The sequence below is a fragment of the Ctenocephalides felis genome, unplaced genomic scaffold (assembly GCF_003426905.1).
Source record: "Ctenocephalides felis isolate EL2017-DRISC unplaced genomic scaffold, ASM342690v1 CF-g0.4_SCAFFOLD_01886, whole genome shotgun sequence".
NCBI classification, from domain to species: Eukaryota; Metazoa; Arthropoda; class Insecta; order Siphonaptera; family Pulicidae; genus Ctenocephalides; species Ctenocephalides felis.
The window spans coordinates 76206342-76226744 of NW_020538040.1; the positions used below are offsets into that span (position 1 = coordinate 76206342).

A 20403-nucleotide genomic window follows, 5' to 3' on the forward strand; every position below is an offset into this window, starting at 1 on the left:
TTAAGTTAGGGCGCGTGCAGACATTGAATTAAGTATTTGGTAGGGTAGAAGTCCATTTCTTGCTGAGTCTTTTTAACAGTCTGTGAATCGCTTGTATAGTAGGATTTGTATGCTGGATTAATTTATTCTTGCAAGATGAATTTCTAATTTTGATCATTTCGTTGACTACAGAAATTTTTAAATCCTTATGTAGACAAAAGTTCGAAATATACCAATACAAGGCGCATTAGTTACAATGTGTATCATTACCTGTTCAAGGAACTTCTCATAATGTACTTACGGCATAATTTGATTTCTATTTTTAAAATGTCTGATATAGCAACAAATAGTAAAATTATTATATTGTCAACTGGTAAACTGTCAATAATTGTCAATTCTCGCCGTGTCTACTATTAGTCTTTGAACGTCTATGAAAGGCCAATGTAATACGTTGACAACGGGTTTTGTCGGTACGATTCCAATCACGTCAGAGTTTGCAAAACTAAGGCCAGTCTGAATCTCATTGTAACCGGAAGCAGTTGTTAAGTACGTTAAGTTAAAATCATGTTTACAAACAAAGAGTGTTAGCAATAATTTTTGATAGATATTTAGATTTTTTCTTATTTTTTACACATTTGAAACATTACCAATACCATAAAACATTTTACAACAAAAATAACAATCTCTGAAAGTAAAGTACAGGATTAAGTTTAGTGTTTTGTGGTGACAACAAATAAAACTCTTAGTGATCAAAGTTGATTTTACACCCAAACTTTAAAGGGGTAAGTTTGCGATAATATAGGGGCTAATTCTCGGATAAAGTAGAAATGTTATGGCAATGTTTTATTACGGGTCTATCTTCGTATAAATTGGTAGTGATGAATTGTCAAAAAACTATGTTCATGCATTGCGATCAGGCGTTTTACACATAAAACCTAACCTAAAAAACGCACGAACGTCAAATAACAATTTTATCATAAGCGCAATTACGTGAAGTTAGGTTTTTGATGGTTCGTTCTGCTGCCAATTCATATGAAGATAGACGTGTAACATAGCATTACCGTAGCAATTTTATTTCATCCGAGAATTGGACCCATAATTTAGGCAGGTTTCGAAAAATATGTGTTTAAATAGTTTGTAGTGTTTATCCCGAAGAAGTTTGGTTTCATCAAAAAATCCGATTTGCTATTTTATGTTTTTTTCGACGTTTCTAGCTATTCTGAATCGAATGAGACCAAATTTGGAAATAGTATGTGTGTGTGTGAACAGTTTTTTTTCAGTAAATCGACGTTTTCTCAAAAACGGCTGGACCGATGTAAAAATTTAAAAGCCATTCGATGCACCTCGATGAGAGCTATTGTTTGTCAGTTTTGTGCGACGATCGGCCATGCCGTTTCTTTATAAATAGTAGAAAAGTGAATTTTTTTTCGTCCAAGTTTTAGCTCGCAATTCCGAATCGATTTTGAAAATTCAAAAACCGATAGAAAGATATTGGTTGAGAATCGCGCTGATTAATATTTCTTAATGTAATAAAGTGTTAAAAAAAAAATTTCGATGATTTTTATTATTATTTTGACGGTAAATACCATAATCTTATAGATCATACTAAAATATTACGGCCCTACGACACCTCGCTTAACTTTAAAAATTCGTCAAAGTTTGCAAAAATTGGCATCGTTTTTTTGTCAAAATAAGGCCATTGATCGACGTTTGCTTAAAAACGCCTGAACTGATTTCAGAAATTTAAAAGCCATTTGATGTGTCTCGATGAGGATTATTGTTTCTCAGTATTGCGCGATGATCGGCGGAGCCGTTTTTTTGTAATTTGAAAAATAGTGTTAAACTTTTTGCCCACATTTAAGCTCATACTACCGAATCAATTTTCCAGTTATACTCAGATTAGCTACCGTATCAACTAACTGCAACCAATGATTTGTATGGATCATGCAGTTCATGACGGATGCGAGTAAAGTTGGTTTTGTTATCCAAATAAATTGTGGAACATGTCCGTGATATGAATTAATTGTACTAAAAGCTGAGTTCTGAGGGTTCTATAAAAACATTCTTTAGTATAATGTTTTTATAGTATAATGGAATATTCTTTTATCACACTTTCATTGGAACGCATCATATTAATTCGATGGAAAACTTTATATGCATATAAATATATGTTTTAGTTTTAAAATAAATGAGCTTGCACCCATTTATTTATAACTGAAATGCAAAATAATACTTTAGTAGAGTTGCTTGCATCACTTTAAAAATATTAATTTTGTTATATATTAACTTGATATTAATTTAGCTATGCCTCTTACCAAAAATTTAAAAGAATATATACAAGTTTTGTCGGATCTTTTTATTAATTGATATCGATTCAACATTTTCTTTGATTTTTGTTCAATTAGCATTTTCCATAGAAGAAACCATAAAAGTTCTAAAAATGCGTTATGATAGAAAATTTTATTTGCAAATAAATCTCATATGCCCCCATCAAAAACTTTATTTCTCTTTGTAGTCGGTTTCATATAGGTTTTTTATTATTATTTATTTGTTGTTTTGACCAATGCAAATGTCGTCAAAAAAGGACTTGTCAGCATGTTTATTGCATTTATTGGGACATAGAACAATTTTTTGTTTTTTTTTATTATATAGTAGCTTTTACACCTGTCCTGAAATGGACAACAAGGAAAGCTGTAGGGAAAAAAATGACTTCAAAAATATACCAGTATCTCTGACCATTGTCAGAGATACTGAAGATTGAAAATATTTTGATGTAACATGAACTTTTTTTTCAATCTTGTTCTGGTATGGTTTAGTTCTTTGGCCTTCTGGCAAGTAGGTTTGGATGATCCTCGAGGCGACTTTTGTATTTGTCTGAATGTGTTCGCATTTCATCGTTTATTGTGTTTATTTCGTCGTCTTTTTTTTTTTTTTTTTTTTTTGTATCCGTGCATTATTTTTGCCTGTTTTGTAAAATAGGCATATGAATTCAAACTAATTTAATTATAATTTGTATGTGTCTTACTTAATGCTAAGTGTATTAGGAAAGATATATATGAATATAATATCTGTGCTTTTGTGCAAACATGAATTATAATTTTTGTACATCTATTTCTCTTCGTGTTGATATCACCAAAAAATATATTTTATTCCTTCCAGCAAGAAAAGCGTGGACGACACGTGCCTCAACTGAATCTATTCTGCATGGAAACAAGTAAGGTAAAATTTTATGCTAATTGTATATTGCAGCTCGGAAAGTTATAAATTTTTTAACGTAATAACTATTTAATCAATTGATTAATTCTATATTTATTATTTGTAGTAATATAATTAATTTAATATTAGATCTGAAAACAAATATGACTTTTAATATTTGGTAAAAGAAATAGTATTTTGGCACATAGCTTTTCTATACCAATAAATGTTTGTAGAGTCTTAGTAAAAATTTTGTTAAAAGACAAGAATTTTGTGATATTACATGCATATTATGTTCAAAATACATGTACAGAAAATAGTTGGATCGTGATCTAATAAAAATAATTTATACTTTATACACGTGAGTCTCGGGCTCAAAACCAAAAGTTTGTTTTCCTTTTGAAAATGTAATTGAAAAATTTAATCTAGATTAGGAAAATAGATTAAATACAAGAAAAAACGGATTTACTTCTGTAATATATCTACTTACAGAAAAAAAATTATATGAATGTATTACTAGAAAAAAAATTTAAATGTATATGTTATATATGTCATGACTGGACCATATTTAAATTCTGATCTAAACAAGGCTAGTGTAAATATATATATATATATATATATATATATATATATATATATATTTATTGTATGTATTATCCGCATTTGAAGTACATTTCATGTTTACTCGTACTATTGAAAAAGTTTTAATATATTCATCTTGCGTTGCGCTCGTCAAGAGAAATAATGCTTCCTTTGTTTTGATTGTACAGATTTCTTTGTATTCATTAATTTAAAGAATGTATTTTTAATTCAAATTAAAATTACCATTCATACATTGATTGTGGAAATTAATATATAATTCTTGTTTTCAAAAAATTATACTTTCAAATGACTGTCACTTATGTCATGTCAAAGATCATTTAGAGCACAAATTTGGCTTCCGCGTATTGTTATTTATAATATTCGATGTATAATATGTTCATATTTATTGTGAAGAAATTCAAAGAATGTAAAGAATGTATTAATGAGTTTCCAAATATTTTAAGTTTTTGGTATGTCTTTCATTTTGGAGTTTGAAGGTTTTTTGTCAGTGTACTCTGCAATTAACAACCATTAATAAAATATAATTACATCGAATAATAAATGAATGCATTTATATATAAAACACTAATTAGGTAGGTATTTATAATAAATTTTTTCGAATTAATAAATTATTTAAAAATAGTTATTGACAATAATTAATATGACATTAATTCCTTTTAAATTATTTAAACTTCGTCTTGTTCATAGGTGAAGAGACTCAATTGACAACATGGAGCTATTTGCGCAAGATTTAACACTTTAGTGTTATTTTTGTTAGAAAACTAGTGAAATATTATTAATCTCTACTCTGGAATTGAGATACTGTTTTTAGTGACTGTAAATTATGTTATATAAAATTTTAGCCATACGAAAATCAATTTAGTCTCAATTTAGTCAGTTTAATAATAATGCAGCTTAAGATTTAAAATTAATTTCTATAAAGAAGGCAGTAAGTTCAATTTTTTAACAATCACTGGCATAGTAGGAGCATCGAAGTATAAAATTTTCAAAAATACTTGAATGCAGTACAAATTTGAATGAAATTGAAATTTGAAATCTGCATATATTTATATACTCTTTTTTGATTTTTTTCTAGTAAAAGTTTATGTTCGATGAAAAGCGATTGTTAATAATTAATTTAACAATACTTTATTATATTATAGCAACGTCTAAACTAAAATACAGTATAATACATTTATCAACAACGTATAATGTTATTTTTCTTGTAAACCATTTGTATAATATATTTTTTGTCTGTTTTATCTATTCCAATTGTCGGGTGTCCGGAAGATTTATATTAGTCCAGGGCATACACATAAAAATTATGTTTACTACAGAAAACAACGTTCTATTAACCAAATTTTTTCGATTATTTTTATGTAGACACGTAATATAATTTATTAAATTTACTATTTGATTTTTCATCTAATAAATTATTTATAAGCGTTTAAATGACTGGGTTAATTTGATTAAATATGAATTTACATCATTTATATTCTTTAATTTAAATGGAATTGTACTTACATTATTTGACAATACTTGAATGAAATTCATTAGAAATGAAATTGGTACTGAAACAAAGTCAGAAATATAAAAACAGTACATCCTAATAGCCTGACAGTCATAACAGAAAAATTCTATTTACCTATTTTAAATCTATTAATAAATAAAAACGTAGTAGATTTTTTTTATCTTTATGAGCAATTGATTTAATGTCTTATGCAGATAGATGATCAAACAAATTATAAAAAAAACTTGTTGAAGTTTTTCTTTTTAAATGTTGTTTGTTATTCCTCCTGTTTTAAACCTTATATATAAGAAAATTATCCCAACTGTAGGGCGTGAAAACTATTTCAGATTTATTATTTTGGGTAAATTAACATAATTTATTTCCATTTAAATGCTAAATTTAATTGCCCAGTTACGACTAAAAAATATAAATGAAATTTCAGGTTATCTTATATATATTTGCTTAGTATTTAAGTCTACATAACCAATATTTCTTAACCATTCGAACTAATTCATTCATAAATATTCTAGATTTATACTATAACTTGATCTAACGCTATATCACAAATGATATATACTAAAAAACTAAATATATTTTCTATTTTCAGATAAACTATAAAAATGTTGGTGGGAAGGATTTGTGATTGGTATGTGGACCTTATGGAAAACCAAAGTGGTAAGATTTTTTTTTAATTCTATAGAACTATATTATAATAATTGAAGAGAATTTCGTATAATTAATTTATAGTATGATGTTCATTTAGTGATTTTACAATTTTATTCATATTGTGAATTAGCTCAGGTTTTTATTATTTTATTGAATAGATATTATATTATAGATATTTTATGTAGGCCGATTATTTAGAGCATATATTGGAGAGTTATTATCAAGAGCAACAAAGTTGTTGATTAGTGGTTTTCATTATTATTATTATTTGATGCAGTTAATAAGAGGTAAACTTGTATTAATTTAAAACAAAAATGCAATGACCTGTTTTATGTTGGCCATCCTTGGCTATGTTGGGAAGTTCCCGGAAAGAGTATACATTTTTGGATTAATATAAAAAAAATAAACGGAAATTTTAAAACGCAAACTGGTAACATTTACTATCCTCAGGCTTCAAGGTCTTCCAATCATTCTATGCACACTTCACACAAAAAAGTATGCACGCGCTTATTTGAATTTACATGTATATAAGATGTTTTTGTTTATTAAAACATCAGAATGCGTCATTGGATTTAACTTCAATTAATGGCAATATTATTTATGCAGCTATTTGTAATTTGTCGGAAAATGGGAAGCTCCTAGAATATTTTGTTTTGCATTCTAATGTGTGCTTGGCATTTTGTACTCACTATGACGGCCTTCAGTACCACCGTTTCAAATTTCTTAATTTGATTGTAAATCTCTTTTAGAACACTATCATTTTGTAATTATTATTTTAGTGTCAACTTTGTCAACAGGACTAGTATAATAAAAAAATCGATTTTATTTAATTTTTTTATCGATATTATTTTATATTCTAAAAGTGAGGAAACTGTTCAAGAATATGTGTACCAGAGGTTTTTCAGGAATTTCTAGACGTTGACCAATTTTGAATTTAGATTTTGCTTAATATTCAAAATGCCTTCAATAGCTTATAAAAATTTGAGCACGCTGTAACTGTATTATTCAAAACTGTAAATATTTTTTAAGTATTGTTTACACAATATCAAATATTGAAAACTTACGCTCTAATTGAGAAAATTACTTTTATACCTTATTCTTTGAACTTATATATTTAATTATGATTTTTAACGCGCTCTTTATTGTTTTAGAATTTTAGAACTCTCGTTTTTCTAGAGTTTCATTGCTTAACTGTGGCTTAACAATGGTTTATTTCAGCATAGACACTATATTATTACATATAACACATCGATTGTATTAATATAAACAATACTTATAATTTTCGGAGTTTGTATTAGTTCTTTATTGTTCAAATACAATTGTTTTTGTTTTATTACAAATCGACATATTAGATCATCATTTTGTAAATTTTTGTCTTTGAGAAAGTGCCAAATAAAGTGTTTGTACCAGATTTTTTTATTATTAATTAAGTAAAGTGAATAGCAAAGTTAATTCTTTTTCCTCATTGGAAATATGGGACTCCTCATATTTATTTGTATGTAAAATAGATTAATATATTTGTAAATTTTTATTTTGAGTTATGTGTGGATATGATTATGATACGATCAAATACTTTTCAACGCCGATTTTTTTCTTCAAAACAAATCGTTCTCTCTATAAATTAAAACTATGTTGTAATAATCAGTATAAAATAATTCAATTTACATAAATTGCGATAATACAGACTTATATCATGATGAAATACAACATTCGCTAATATCATTTGTGTATTTATGTATCAACTTTTCCTTAATTCTTTTTCTTAATTGTAATATATTTTAACCAGCATAACAGACCGAATAATGAAAAATAATCAAAACCGTGTCTGCGCATTAACAAGAGTTATTTGTAAAGATACACTTTATTATCAATGATAATAAATATCGTAAATTATGTTTTTAAAGTTACTCTACTTGTTCAAAAATAAAGTTACAAGTTACAAAATAATGTTTGTAAAACATTTGAATTATTATTTAACTCATTTTTTAATATTGTGGCAAAATATTCTTGAATGGGGTACGTCGGAAATTAGTAGGTCCAAATTTACTTTGAGCAATTATATTATGAAAATCAAATAAATTATATTACAAGAAATAACAAACAAACTACATATATCAAACAAACAACTATCTGACTATGTTGAGTACAATACCCAGCTAATTCATCATTGTAGAAATGTGTTTTCTGCTATTTTTTAAAAATTTGTCACCTGGTCCTTTTTACCCTTTTTACCACAGTGGCAAAGAGTACAAGTCTTATTTTTAACTATTAATAACTATTTATTTAATTATTATAAATTGCTTTGTTTAATTTAATTTACTTCTTTATTTACTATTTTTTATTGCTTACACCTTTGCCAGGGTAAACGTTCAGTTGGTCTTTTTTACCCCACCTACGTGCAAGCTTTTATGGAGGTTATATAAAAATAACTGTTGAATCTAACTTAAAATTACAGTACTTTATTGAAAATTATATTAAGGTCTTGTAAACTAAACAACAATGCTCACAACCAAAAAAACTAACGAAAGAAATTGCTTTTGTTATGGATTTTCAAACTTCGCCGTTTTTCTCCGGGTTGCAACGCCGTAATAATCAAGGAAATAGCTAGTTATAAATTTTTTTGTCCTCTACTTTCAAATATTGTTATTGAAAAAATCTTAACTTTACTTATCTTTGAGATACAAGGTAACCTTTTTACCCGTGGACCTTCAAATGCAGCTTTACCCTATAAGTATATATAAAGATTAAGAGTTCTAATGATTTTAAAAAATTAATATATTTTTTACAATATCAATAACATTGTTGTTTCGACCCGCCCTTAGGAAAGTTTGACACGACTATGTTACAAAAATAAATATAAATAATAGATAAATTTTTAAACCGGTTAATATGTTTGTGACGGCAATAACTACGTTATGTTTGTATTACTTCCTCGGAAAATACGTGCTATTCTCGTTCCAATCAGATGTTTAATATGTGTATGAATCAAGCATTTTGATAAACAAGTATTATTTATGTAAATTAAATTGATGATAGACTGTTAAATTTGTTTCGAGATTACTCAACATATTTTACACAATTCTCATAAAAAAAGTCGCGAACAATATATGCATTTTCCTTATACTAATCAGATCAGTAGTTTTTTTTATTATAACTTTATATCATTTTAATAAATAATTCAACCGGAGTCATTATTTTTTTCTAAAACATATCATTTCTAATACCAAGTGATATAATTTTTCTCATATATTATCTAAGAACTACAGCGCCGCATTTTGTTTCAAAAACACGAATAAATGTTGAACGAACACCTATACGCGAAATTAGTATATTGAGATATCTATTGTAATAAAATGTTTATTTAAAATTGGTAGTGGACAATGATTTAAAAATAGTTAAAATCTCTTAAGTTAATACTGGCACAAACGCACATTTTTCTTATCAATAATTGATTAGACTATATTTTGCGTATACCGAAGCAAACTTTATTTTTTAAAATATGACAGTTTTAATTTTAAGTCTTACAAAACAAAAGGATTCTAATTTTTTTTTCAAATATTGCAAATTCTTTTAGCAGCCTGCCCTGTCATTTCTAGAATTAATTTTGAATCTCGAAGAAATCTAAACACCTTTCTCTTTTATTTTTAGACGCTTCTATGAGTTCTATAGCGTTGCAAAACAATAATTTTCTAAAATAGAATAATTTACGGTTTATTTTTTTTTAATTGTATTTTTATTGTTTTTTTTTTTCATTAATTTTATAACAACTGAATATAAATTTTGAAAATAAATTATTCTTAAAATAATTATAAGTTCACAACTTTCATTTTTTTAATAAAATTATATAGCCGTAATAATAACAATCTCTGAAAAACAAAATATGGAAAATAGTAGTCATTTTAATTTTTTTGGTTAGTTATTCTAGAATTATAATATATGATTTTAAAAACGTATAATATTATAATGTATTGGCGTTAAATATTCGATAATTTTTACTACTAACGCCAATACTTGATATTTTCAATATTTTTTCATTAGTGTGTCAAATGTAATTTTATAACCAAGTGGGTATCATTTGTTGTGTAGCTTGTTGTATTGTAATTAATTTATTGTGCAAGCACAAAGAAGTGGTTTCAAAAGTTAATAATAAAAATTTCACAACATATGTATAGATTACTGTATTATTTATAAGCGAAACTCAGACCCACAGAATCAACAGCTCGTAAAAAAACACTTTATAAAAAAAACGTCGAGAAAAACTAAACTATATTTTATGTGAAAATGAATTTATTGTGCCAGATTCAATCAATTGACTATTATACTTTTATTTTATAATTTTCTGTTCATATTTAGATTGATTCATCTTCAATTTTTATTTTGTATTATTCTCTAGAATTTTGTCTTATAAACCTAATATAATTATTGACTATTCAATTAATGTACTGTATCGGTCGTATAAAAGTATATGCGAAATATCTGAATTTAAAAAGTGAATTTACAGAATTGTTCTTTTTTAATACTTTTGTAACATACATTAAGTTGTTGAACTTCGCTGTCGAAATATAATGAAATTGAAATTAGTATCTATTTGTACGATAGTTTATTTTTGAATTCAAAAGTGTTACTTATCTCATCTTCTTATATAAATACTTTTGAGCACTTATGAGGTAGATTCTATCATTTTTTATATGCACTCAGTATAAGGACTAAATATATCGTTGCCCGACTCCTTTAGAGAAATATTTTTGTAATATATATATATATATATATATATATATATATATATATATATATCTTTTTATAAACTTAGTTTTTTATTATTTATTGTAGACGTTTCGGAAATAGTTACGTTCCATCTTTAGGACATCTGTCAAGAAACATGATCTTGATCAGAACACAAGCAATATACTTTAGAAAAATGGTGGATTTTTATTAAATAAGTAAAATTGTGAAAGAGATGATATTATCAAAATATGACAATATAATCAAAATAAAAATAATAAAAGTAAATGAGTGGATTATAGAACGAAATATTAGAACTATTAGAAAGTTTTTTTAAAAAAGGGGTATTAAGAAAAAACAGAACTAATTACCTGCATTATTGAATGTACACTGACCCTTTGCCACTAAAAACGATTTTTTCCAACACACTTTTTATCGAAAAATATGTTTTTAATTCTTCTAAGGTAATACCGCAAATAAAAAGTCAAAAGTCTATAGAATTTTATTCTTTCCAACGTTTCAAAATATTTTATGCCATCATCATTGGATATTAGACATTGGAATCTCACATCAATATATATGCACAATGAATATTATACAGCATTAAAATTTATTACACTAACTTGTCTTAAACAAAAAAGTTGTTTTAAATAAATTATTATAATGCTGAAGAACACTATAAAATAAATAAAATGTATCTAGAGTACAATATTTTTACAAGAAAGCTCGTGATGGTGATGGCTTTCGAGGTGATAATGCTAACATATATATACATATATATATATATATATATATATATATATATATATACTTATGTACAAAAATATGAGTGAGATTTTATTTAAAACTTTTGAAATCATCAATGATTGGTTTCAATCATTTTTTTTCCTTCAAAATAACCCCTCTCGGATGCAATGCTTACTATGCCAGCAAATGCAAATAATTTCAATTTTCAAAACATTTTTGATACTCATCTTCCGGAATGGCCGTTAGATCCTTCTTCGATTTGACTTATATCTCTTCAATCGAGTCAAAACGATGTCCACCAGAAGTCATATTGGTTGAACTTTTGTCGAAATCATCATGAAGAATGAGTGCATTATCGTAGTGAAAAACGACTTACAAATTGGTGTTAAAATTACAATATCAACAAGCTCTCTAGTAGTCAATCAACGATTTTGCAATCTTCTTGGAATAATTTATGCCAATCAAAAACATTTGCTCTTGACATTGACTTCTCACCAAAGTTCTGCAACACATTTTGAACGTTTCGGCTGCTGATATTTCATTTTGCGCACAAAACTTAATGCCACTTTCTTTTTGAATAATTTCAGAAAATCAAAGAAACAATTAGATCATCTATATAAAATTTGATAATAAAAATTTGAGAATGTTTTATTAAAACCTTCAACATAGCTGTATCTATTATTTGTTAATTTATTATTTTACGTCAAATGTAATTATTAATTATTTTTTTGAAAGTTAGTATTTTATTTTTTAATGTTGTATTTGGTATATATTTATCATATAACAATAATAATTACAGATCCGAGAGTAGCTAATTGGCCGATGATGTCGTCCCCATTACCTACTATAATGTTATGTTTAGGATATGCTTGGGTCAGTAAATCTATAGGACCAAGTCTCATGAAGAATCGACCAGCCTTCGACTTGAGGCGTGTTCTGGTCATATATAATTTATTCCAAACACTCTTTAGCGCGTGGATATTTTATGAGGTAAATCCTGACATTCTTTTTTCATTTAACAATTGACAATATAGTACTTTATTTTGTAGTACTTACAAAGTGGATGGTGGGGACTTTACAGTTTTCGCTGTCAGCCTGTAGATTATTCAACCAGTGAAATTGCTTTAAGGGTAAGAATCTAATATATAAGTCATAATTATAGTTTATCAAAAATATAAAATAAAAAATTCTATTTTGATTTTCATGTATTTTCTTGTCTGCTAGTTTTATATTGTTTAATATTATATCACTGTTAGCTATTTGGTCGCAATGCTATTTTGCATTTATATGAAGTAATACATCGTATTTTCTTATTCAAATGAATAATATTCATGTAGTATTTTTTTTTAGAAATAGGATTGAAATTGCAACTTTTGTGGTCGGAACCTTATAGGTTTAAATACCTTTTATATTTTAATATTTGTTATGTTATAGGTGGCTAAATGCTCCATGTAAGCGAGGCCAATAAAATTTTAAAAATATGTATATGTATACATATTTTTGTTCGTAAAACTTCATTGTAATAATTTTCCTTAACTCTTTCGCTTCGGTAGTATTTTCCGCAGGAGTGACACTGCTGTACAGAACAACGTGCCGCTTAGTGCTGCTACTGAACAGACTAGATACAACAACATTTAAAAATAATAATTACTTTTAAAGAATTAAAAATTAGAATTTTCAATAATTTAACTCAGTCGTCTATACTCTTACACACAGCTCGTCATGCGGATGTCGCTCATAGACGGCTCTCGTATCAAAAGGGTTAATAAGCAATTATATTCATACCCGCTTACATTTTTGACTATTTGCAGTTTAGTTGCCACCAAAAAATCAATAAAAAGTACGATTATATGATTTTTATTAAATTTATTAATATTGTATTTAACAATTCATGTTTGTTTTTAGATGGCTAATACCTGCTGGTGGTACTACTTTTCGAAATTCACAGAATTCTTTGACACCATATTCTTCATACTGCGGAAGAAAAATGAACATGTATCGACGTTACATGTGATTCATCATGGATGTATGCCTTTTTCAGTTTGGATGGGTCTTAAATTTGCTCCAGGTTAATATTAGAGTATAGCTAGAACAATATTAGTGGTAATGTATTTTTTACTTTGGTATGCCAAGTGTATAACGCGAATATTTTAGCAGAACGAAGCTATCAGACTAAACTATAAATATTACAGAAGAATCATTTTGCTGAATCCAATGGATTCTTCAATCCGACTTTTTTATTTTGACTAAAAACTCATATCTGTATTTAACAGACACAAGGAAGTTTGACTCAATATGTATAAATAATAATCAATTTGTATAAATTTTCAAATCTATTAAAAAAAGTTTAATTAAAACTTGAAATACTCTGGATTATATATATTATCTAGTATTTTAAATATAATCTTAAGTTTATACATTACTGCAATGAAGCTTGCATAGTTTGAACTATGATAATTAATGTTTCTACAACTTTTAGAGTTTTGAAAAATGCTACAGCTATTTAATTTTTTTTAACGGTGGTTGTTGAACTGCATTGATTGAAAAGACAACAAATATTTATTGCAATTTATTTTTGGTACTAAATGATTGATTATTAGGTATAGTAGTGATAATTTTTATATCAATTTATAGAGATTTTTACTGAAATAACACAATGATTCATAGATCATTGCAATTTCAAATACTTTAAGACATACAGAACTGAAATAAACATTCAATTAACAAAAATATAATTGCTATATAATGAGAGATAATAATTGTATCATCGTGCGAGAATTTGAAATACATATTTATTCAGTTTTGTATATTCAAAGATAATGTGGAACGTAAGATTAATGAATGTAGAAGAAAAACTGAATGATTTAAATCTTATTTAATAGTAATAATAATACTAATACAATAAAAAGCATTTGTGTAATATGGATCAATTCCAAGGATAATTAAATCAAAATTGATTCATGAATAACTCTTCTTTGACTTTGTTAATAATTTTCTACACTAATGTATAATTTTAAACTTAATTAATTTTAATTTTTTATATTAGGTGGCCATAGTACATTCTTTGCTTTATTAAATACATTTGTCCATATAATAATGTATTCATATTATATGGTTGCTGCTTTGGGACCTAAATATGCCAAATATATATGGTGGAAAAAGTATTTAACAACACTACAAATGGTATGTTAATAATACTTAATAATAATTCATATAAATAAAAAAATTTACACCATTTTTTTGTTACAGGTTCAATTTGTAGTAATTATGACACATCAGTTCCAATTATTGTGGACGGAATGTGATTATCCACGAGTGTTTATGGTCTGGATTGCCTTGCATGGAGTCATGTTTTTGTTTTTGTTTTCAGATTTTTATAAAGTAAAATACTCTGTTAAACCAAAAGATAAGAAATGTAAAGTAGAAGATTCACATGAGCCCAAGGTTTGTTAAAGTTCATAACAATATTGATTTTTTATATTTTATGAAAATATGTTGGTATGTAGATATCGAAATTTAAAAATTGTCAGATAGGGCAATAGTTTTAATTAAAAATATTGTTCTTTTCTTGTTTTATTTGCCTTAGTCCGTAGTTCTGCATATGAAACAGATAAAAATAGAAAAAAGGTTTATCATTAAATTCCCGAAGGAGAAGTTTATGTTTTTACATTTTCTATTAACAATGTTAGGAGCAACATTACATCTTGCCTATTTTAATCACATTTATTACTTACAGCAATTACCAGCAACAAATTTGAAAAGCACTTATGCCACAAATGGACAAATATATGAGAAAATATATAGCAATGGAATTGGAAGTGGTTACAAAGAAACTGCCGATAGTGGACCTATAAAGAGACCTTTATATAAAGAACAATAAAAGTGTTATTATATATGTACTTAATTTTGAGCTATTATTTTATTATAGAGTTATCTATTTTCATATAAGAATGTATCTATTAATTTTAAGGTGGTTTCAAAATTCTGTTGGATGAGTCACATTGTTTATGGTTAATTATTGTGCAATATTAAACTTTTTGTTTAACAAATAAATCTTTATTTATAATATTTGTAAATTATAAATAATTATAATTAACCTATTTTTCTGTTGTATTAAAATTTTTCTCAGGGATAGTGATTGTCAAGTTATTAATTTTCCTGTGTTCTTTGTGTTTTGGATAATCTGTTTTTTAAACTGGCAATTGTTTAACATTTCAGTACATAATAAAAATTTATTGTTTATAAGTGCAACTTTTATATATATATATATATATATATATATATATATATATGTATGAGGTTATTATCTTTTCATAAAATATTATTTTGAAGTGAGTTAACATGCAAAAGACTTGAAAAGGTTCTGTCTTCTGACTCATAGACTAATTTACCCAATCAAATTAAACCGTGATGAATCCTATGTAGGGAATGTCAACTATCTAATGAATATTGGTTGCTAAGCTACTACATTTCTTATTTTACGAATGAGCGTGAATCAGATGATTCCAAAAATTATTACCTAAGATTAGTTGTAGCCAAGTCTTCTACAATAATGATACAGTTATAAATCACAACACTCTACTATTTTTGTTATATATTGTCTAGGTATTTGTTCACCTACCAGAATTATTTTATATTTTTGGGCTTATTGTTATATAAGTGACTGCTGTCTACTGTTATCTGAATGATTCACCTGTACGTCCGTCCAACTGTATGGCTTTGTCAAATTATATATATAATACCTATATATGAAGTTTTAATTCAAACATTTCCTTTAAATAATTCTATATAATTATTTATATGCAAATTCTTATTTAATATTATATTGAATATATTTAAAAATAATTTTGAAATTCTAATGCCAATGGCACTTCTAATACTAAGCATTTTTTTACACATTTATATGCATACACACTTACATAATATTAATATATTGTATAATTTAATACCATTCAATACATAATTATTTATAATTACTATATATATGATATATATAGTATAATTATATTTTATATATATATATATATATATATATATATATATGTATATATTATATATATATATATATATATATATATACTTCTGAAACAGGTTTCCGCCAAGAGATTAAAATAGAAAGAAATCTAAATTATGTTTCTAAAAATATTTTTGATCGATTTTCATGTTTTGACTGTTGTATAGTGGGCAATACACATACACAACTAGCTGTAAGTGGAATTATGTCTTAAGGCAATTAGGGCATCGTGCCTTAAGGCAAATTGCGTAACTTCCCGTACCATAAATTATCATTTTTTTAAAAACGATTAACATTTTTGAAAAAATTTTACTTCGAAAAAAAATAGATTTTTGAGAAACTATAAAATTGACAAAAAATTACTTTTTTTTGAAAAAAAAATTTTTTATTTGAAAAAAAAAATTTTTTTGAGAAAAAAATTTTTTTTTGAAAACAAAAAAAAATTTTTAAAACATATTTTGGAAATTTTGAACTTTTTTTCAAAGCAATCGCACTGCTTGAACTGCATAGAGACGAAATGTCAAAGCTCGCAAGTGCCGCGCCGCCGTCTAACGCATAAGCATTGGTACGGAACCCATAGAAATGTAAAAAAAATTTATACTTATTGTTAAAATCTCTATAAAATATCTGATAATTTGATGTGCATATGTCTAATGATTATTTTTACCCGCCCAATGGCATTTTTTTTTACTTTTTTCATTAGATCTCCGAAACCGCTAGACCTGCCTTCATGAAAATTTGATCAATTCTACATCTTGTCAATACAAGTAAAATGTTTTTTGAATTATTGAAATCGGACGCTCCGTTCTCTTAAAAACGGAGGTACCGTTTTTGGCACTTTTTGCCCCGTATCTTCGGAACGGCTAGACCTGCCTTCGCCAAAAACTAATCAGCACGTCTCCTTATCAATACAAATCGAATGTTTTCTGAATTATTCAAATCGGTTGATCCGTGTTCCCGAAATCGTCGACGAAAATTTGTATCCGCACATACATACACACACGTACATACATACATACATACATACATACATACATACACACACACACACACACATACATCCTTTTTTTCTAAGGTATGCCAAAATGTTCAGAAACCTCTGAAACGTAAAGATATATAAAAATTTTCATTTTCGATTTTTTTGCGATTACTATAACTTGCCCTACGGGAAGTTAAAAACATATTCAATAAAAATAATACTTTAACAACAACAATCATGTTAATAAAAAATAGCAAAAGAGATTATATACAACGCAACAATATATACAGAATTTTGTGATATGAGTGGAACAAATATTAAACTAAGATTTTTACACACACTTTATTTAATAATTACAGACGTTTTGCGACCATGATATCAGCTCGATTCCCAACTTTCCAAAGATGTTTGAATTTTCAAAATTTAATATCAAATAATTCAAAATTACTTGAAAAATATAAATGAAAAATATGCAATTTATAATGTTCGAAATAAAACGTCAACTTATTTTGTGGAAACAACAGTTTAATGATCATATGACTAAATAATAATCTTAAACACATTATGTATTGAATTTTTCATTGCCCTAGAATTATAGCCACATGTACGTTCTTACGTGATTATGATTTTTTACATACCCTAGACAATATTAGAATTCTTCATATGATTCATTAGATTCATATGATTTATTATATTTTTGTATTTTAAATTTCGCTGCTAACTACAATTGGATGCAGTTGGCAACATTGTTACTACTTGGCAATATCAGATGGTCACAATGGCAAACGTCAAACATATGAAATTTTAGCGCAATTTTGTATGAGTAAATTAATGTAATTTATTTTTTATTTATTTTACTCTGAAATTATTATATTTTGTTAAGATAAATTTGTACTATTTAGGTTTATTAATAATGTGATGTATAATTTACTTCGGAACGATGATACTATCTATGAGTTATAACCGATTATTCTTTTTATATGTGCAATAACATAAATAAAAAAAAGAGAATGAAATGTTAATTTTTATAATTTAGTTGGCAAGTTTTTATTGTGGAATTAATTAAATTCAACTTAGTAATACGTCGAAGTTTAATTTTTTGGTACATTCGCCTTCATCTTTGTGGACAATATGACTTCGAAAACTAATTTTGATAAGCAACAAGTATCGAATGTATTCCAACTGATGATGGATGCTCGCAATAAAGTAATTGGTTCTAATTCACCTGGCAAAGACGATCGAACTGAAACAAATGTATTGAGAGATCAGAACAAAGAATTATTGGCCAAACGCAAAATCAAGTTTGAGGCATGGGCTGCAGAAAAAGGAGGTCTTAAAAGAAAACTGAAGGAAGAAGCTATTGATAATCAAATCAAAGAAGGTCTTGACAAACGTGCAAAACGGCTTAAAAAACTTATTTCTAATCACAATAAAAAAACTGATAAATTAGTTGAGGATTCACATTCTGAAGTACAGGCTGCTGAAAAACATGTGAAATCAAAAAGGAGTTCACGAAAAATTGATTGTTCAAATTCAAAAAATAGCGAAGTACTAAAAATATTAAAGGATGATAAAGAACAAACTACACCAATTATAAGTAATAAGTTAAAATTGAAAAATCGTGATTCTAAGTCACCAATATCTAACACTGACTATGAGTTTTTATCAAAACTAAGTCCTTCGCTGAAGAAAAGTGAAAACTTATTATGTTATTTTGATAAAGTTTCTCCAGAAGTCAATAAATCTACAGTTTCTTCCACTCCAGCATCAAGAAAAGCACACTTGAAATCACCCAAATGGAAGATACGTATAGCTACTCCAATGTGCAATGATGAATACAAGAATGCTAGTATTCCATCAGATGATGATGATGTTCAAATCCTGGATTGGGGTAATTTACACAAAAACAACAAAACTACTGTTCCAAAAACTAATCTGCCCTCTTTAAATTGTAAATCAAACAAGCTTCAAAATAATCTTGAAACACACAGTTCGAGTGGTAGTTCAAATAAACAGAAACTTAATATATGTTCTGAAGAAATTGTAATTTTTCCATCTGTAAGTCATGTTTATCAAAAATGTTTAAATTCTAAGGCTTGGAAATTACCAATAAATACTACTATGGGTTCATTTCATAACCGAAATGATGGGGAAAATATTGCTAATGATTTGCTGCTACACAATTTGCCTCTAGGCTCATTTACATCCTGTAAAAGATGTTACATTAGAAATGACACAAAGACAAATAATTTATCTCAAAATATGTTCAATGACAATCTCTTGGCAGTACTGGAAAAGAAATATCCCGATTTCCCTGTATATAAAACATACCAATCAATAAAAAATAAATATTTAAAAATTCAAGATGAAAATCATAATATTAATGATAAAGCAGTTATAACAAAAACAAGAAGAAAAAAATCAAAAGCTACGAAAAGTCCCTTGCAAACCAAAAATATATTAGTAAAAGATATGGAAATTAAAAATACACTTTGGACTGACACATTTTTTCCAGATAATTCTGAAGAATTTTTCAATATTGATGAAAATGGTGTAAATTTAAAAAAATGGTTAATTCAGTGGAAAAATTTAAATAATATGAAGCTCAAAAAACACTATGATTCTGATGGAACTTCCAATTCCGATAGCGAGTTTCAAAATTCTGATACAGAGTCTATTAATTCAAATTTAAAATCATTGGGAAATACATGTATATTACTTGGGCCCTGTGGTAGTGGTAAGACTTCAACATTATATATGTTGGCACATGAGTTGGGCTACAATGTTATTGAGCTCAATGCCAGCTCTAAAAGAACAGGAAAAATTGCATTTACCAAACTGCAAGAAGCAACTCAGTCTCATGGAGTTCGCAGTAATGATAATAAACTGATATATTTTACAGATAAATCTAAAGATGTTAAAAAGAAGTTGAAAAATAATTCTGTTAACAATTTACCTACAGTAAATTCTGTTGAAGAAAACAGTAAGTCTAAAAATTTATCATTGATT

The 20403-nt window shown here is 26.8% G+C and overlaps 1 protein-coding gene across 1 annotated transcript in view; it reads left to right on the forward strand.

Annotated features, from left to right (window-relative positions):
* Positions 1–20403, forward strand: part of LOC113377664 — a 68410-nt gene that overhangs the window by 46824 nt on the left and 1183 nt on the right. Inside the window, exons 3-10 of the mRNA XM_026618053.1 lie at positions 3139–3198; positions 5874–5941; positions 12201–12391; positions 12451–12531; positions 13307–13469; positions 14448–14584; positions 14651–14791; positions 18787–20377. Of these exons, the coding sequence (XP_026473838.1) occupies positions 5887–5941; positions 12201–12391; positions 12451–12531; positions 13307–13469; positions 14448–14584; positions 14651–14791; positions 18787–20377 (2359 nt within the window). The 5' untranslated portion in view covers positions 3139–3198; positions 5874–5886. The remainder of the gene's footprint in view (positions 1–3138; positions 3199–5873; positions 5942–12200; positions 12392–12450; positions 12532–13306; positions 13470–14447; positions 14585–14650; positions 14792–18786; positions 20378–20403) is intronic.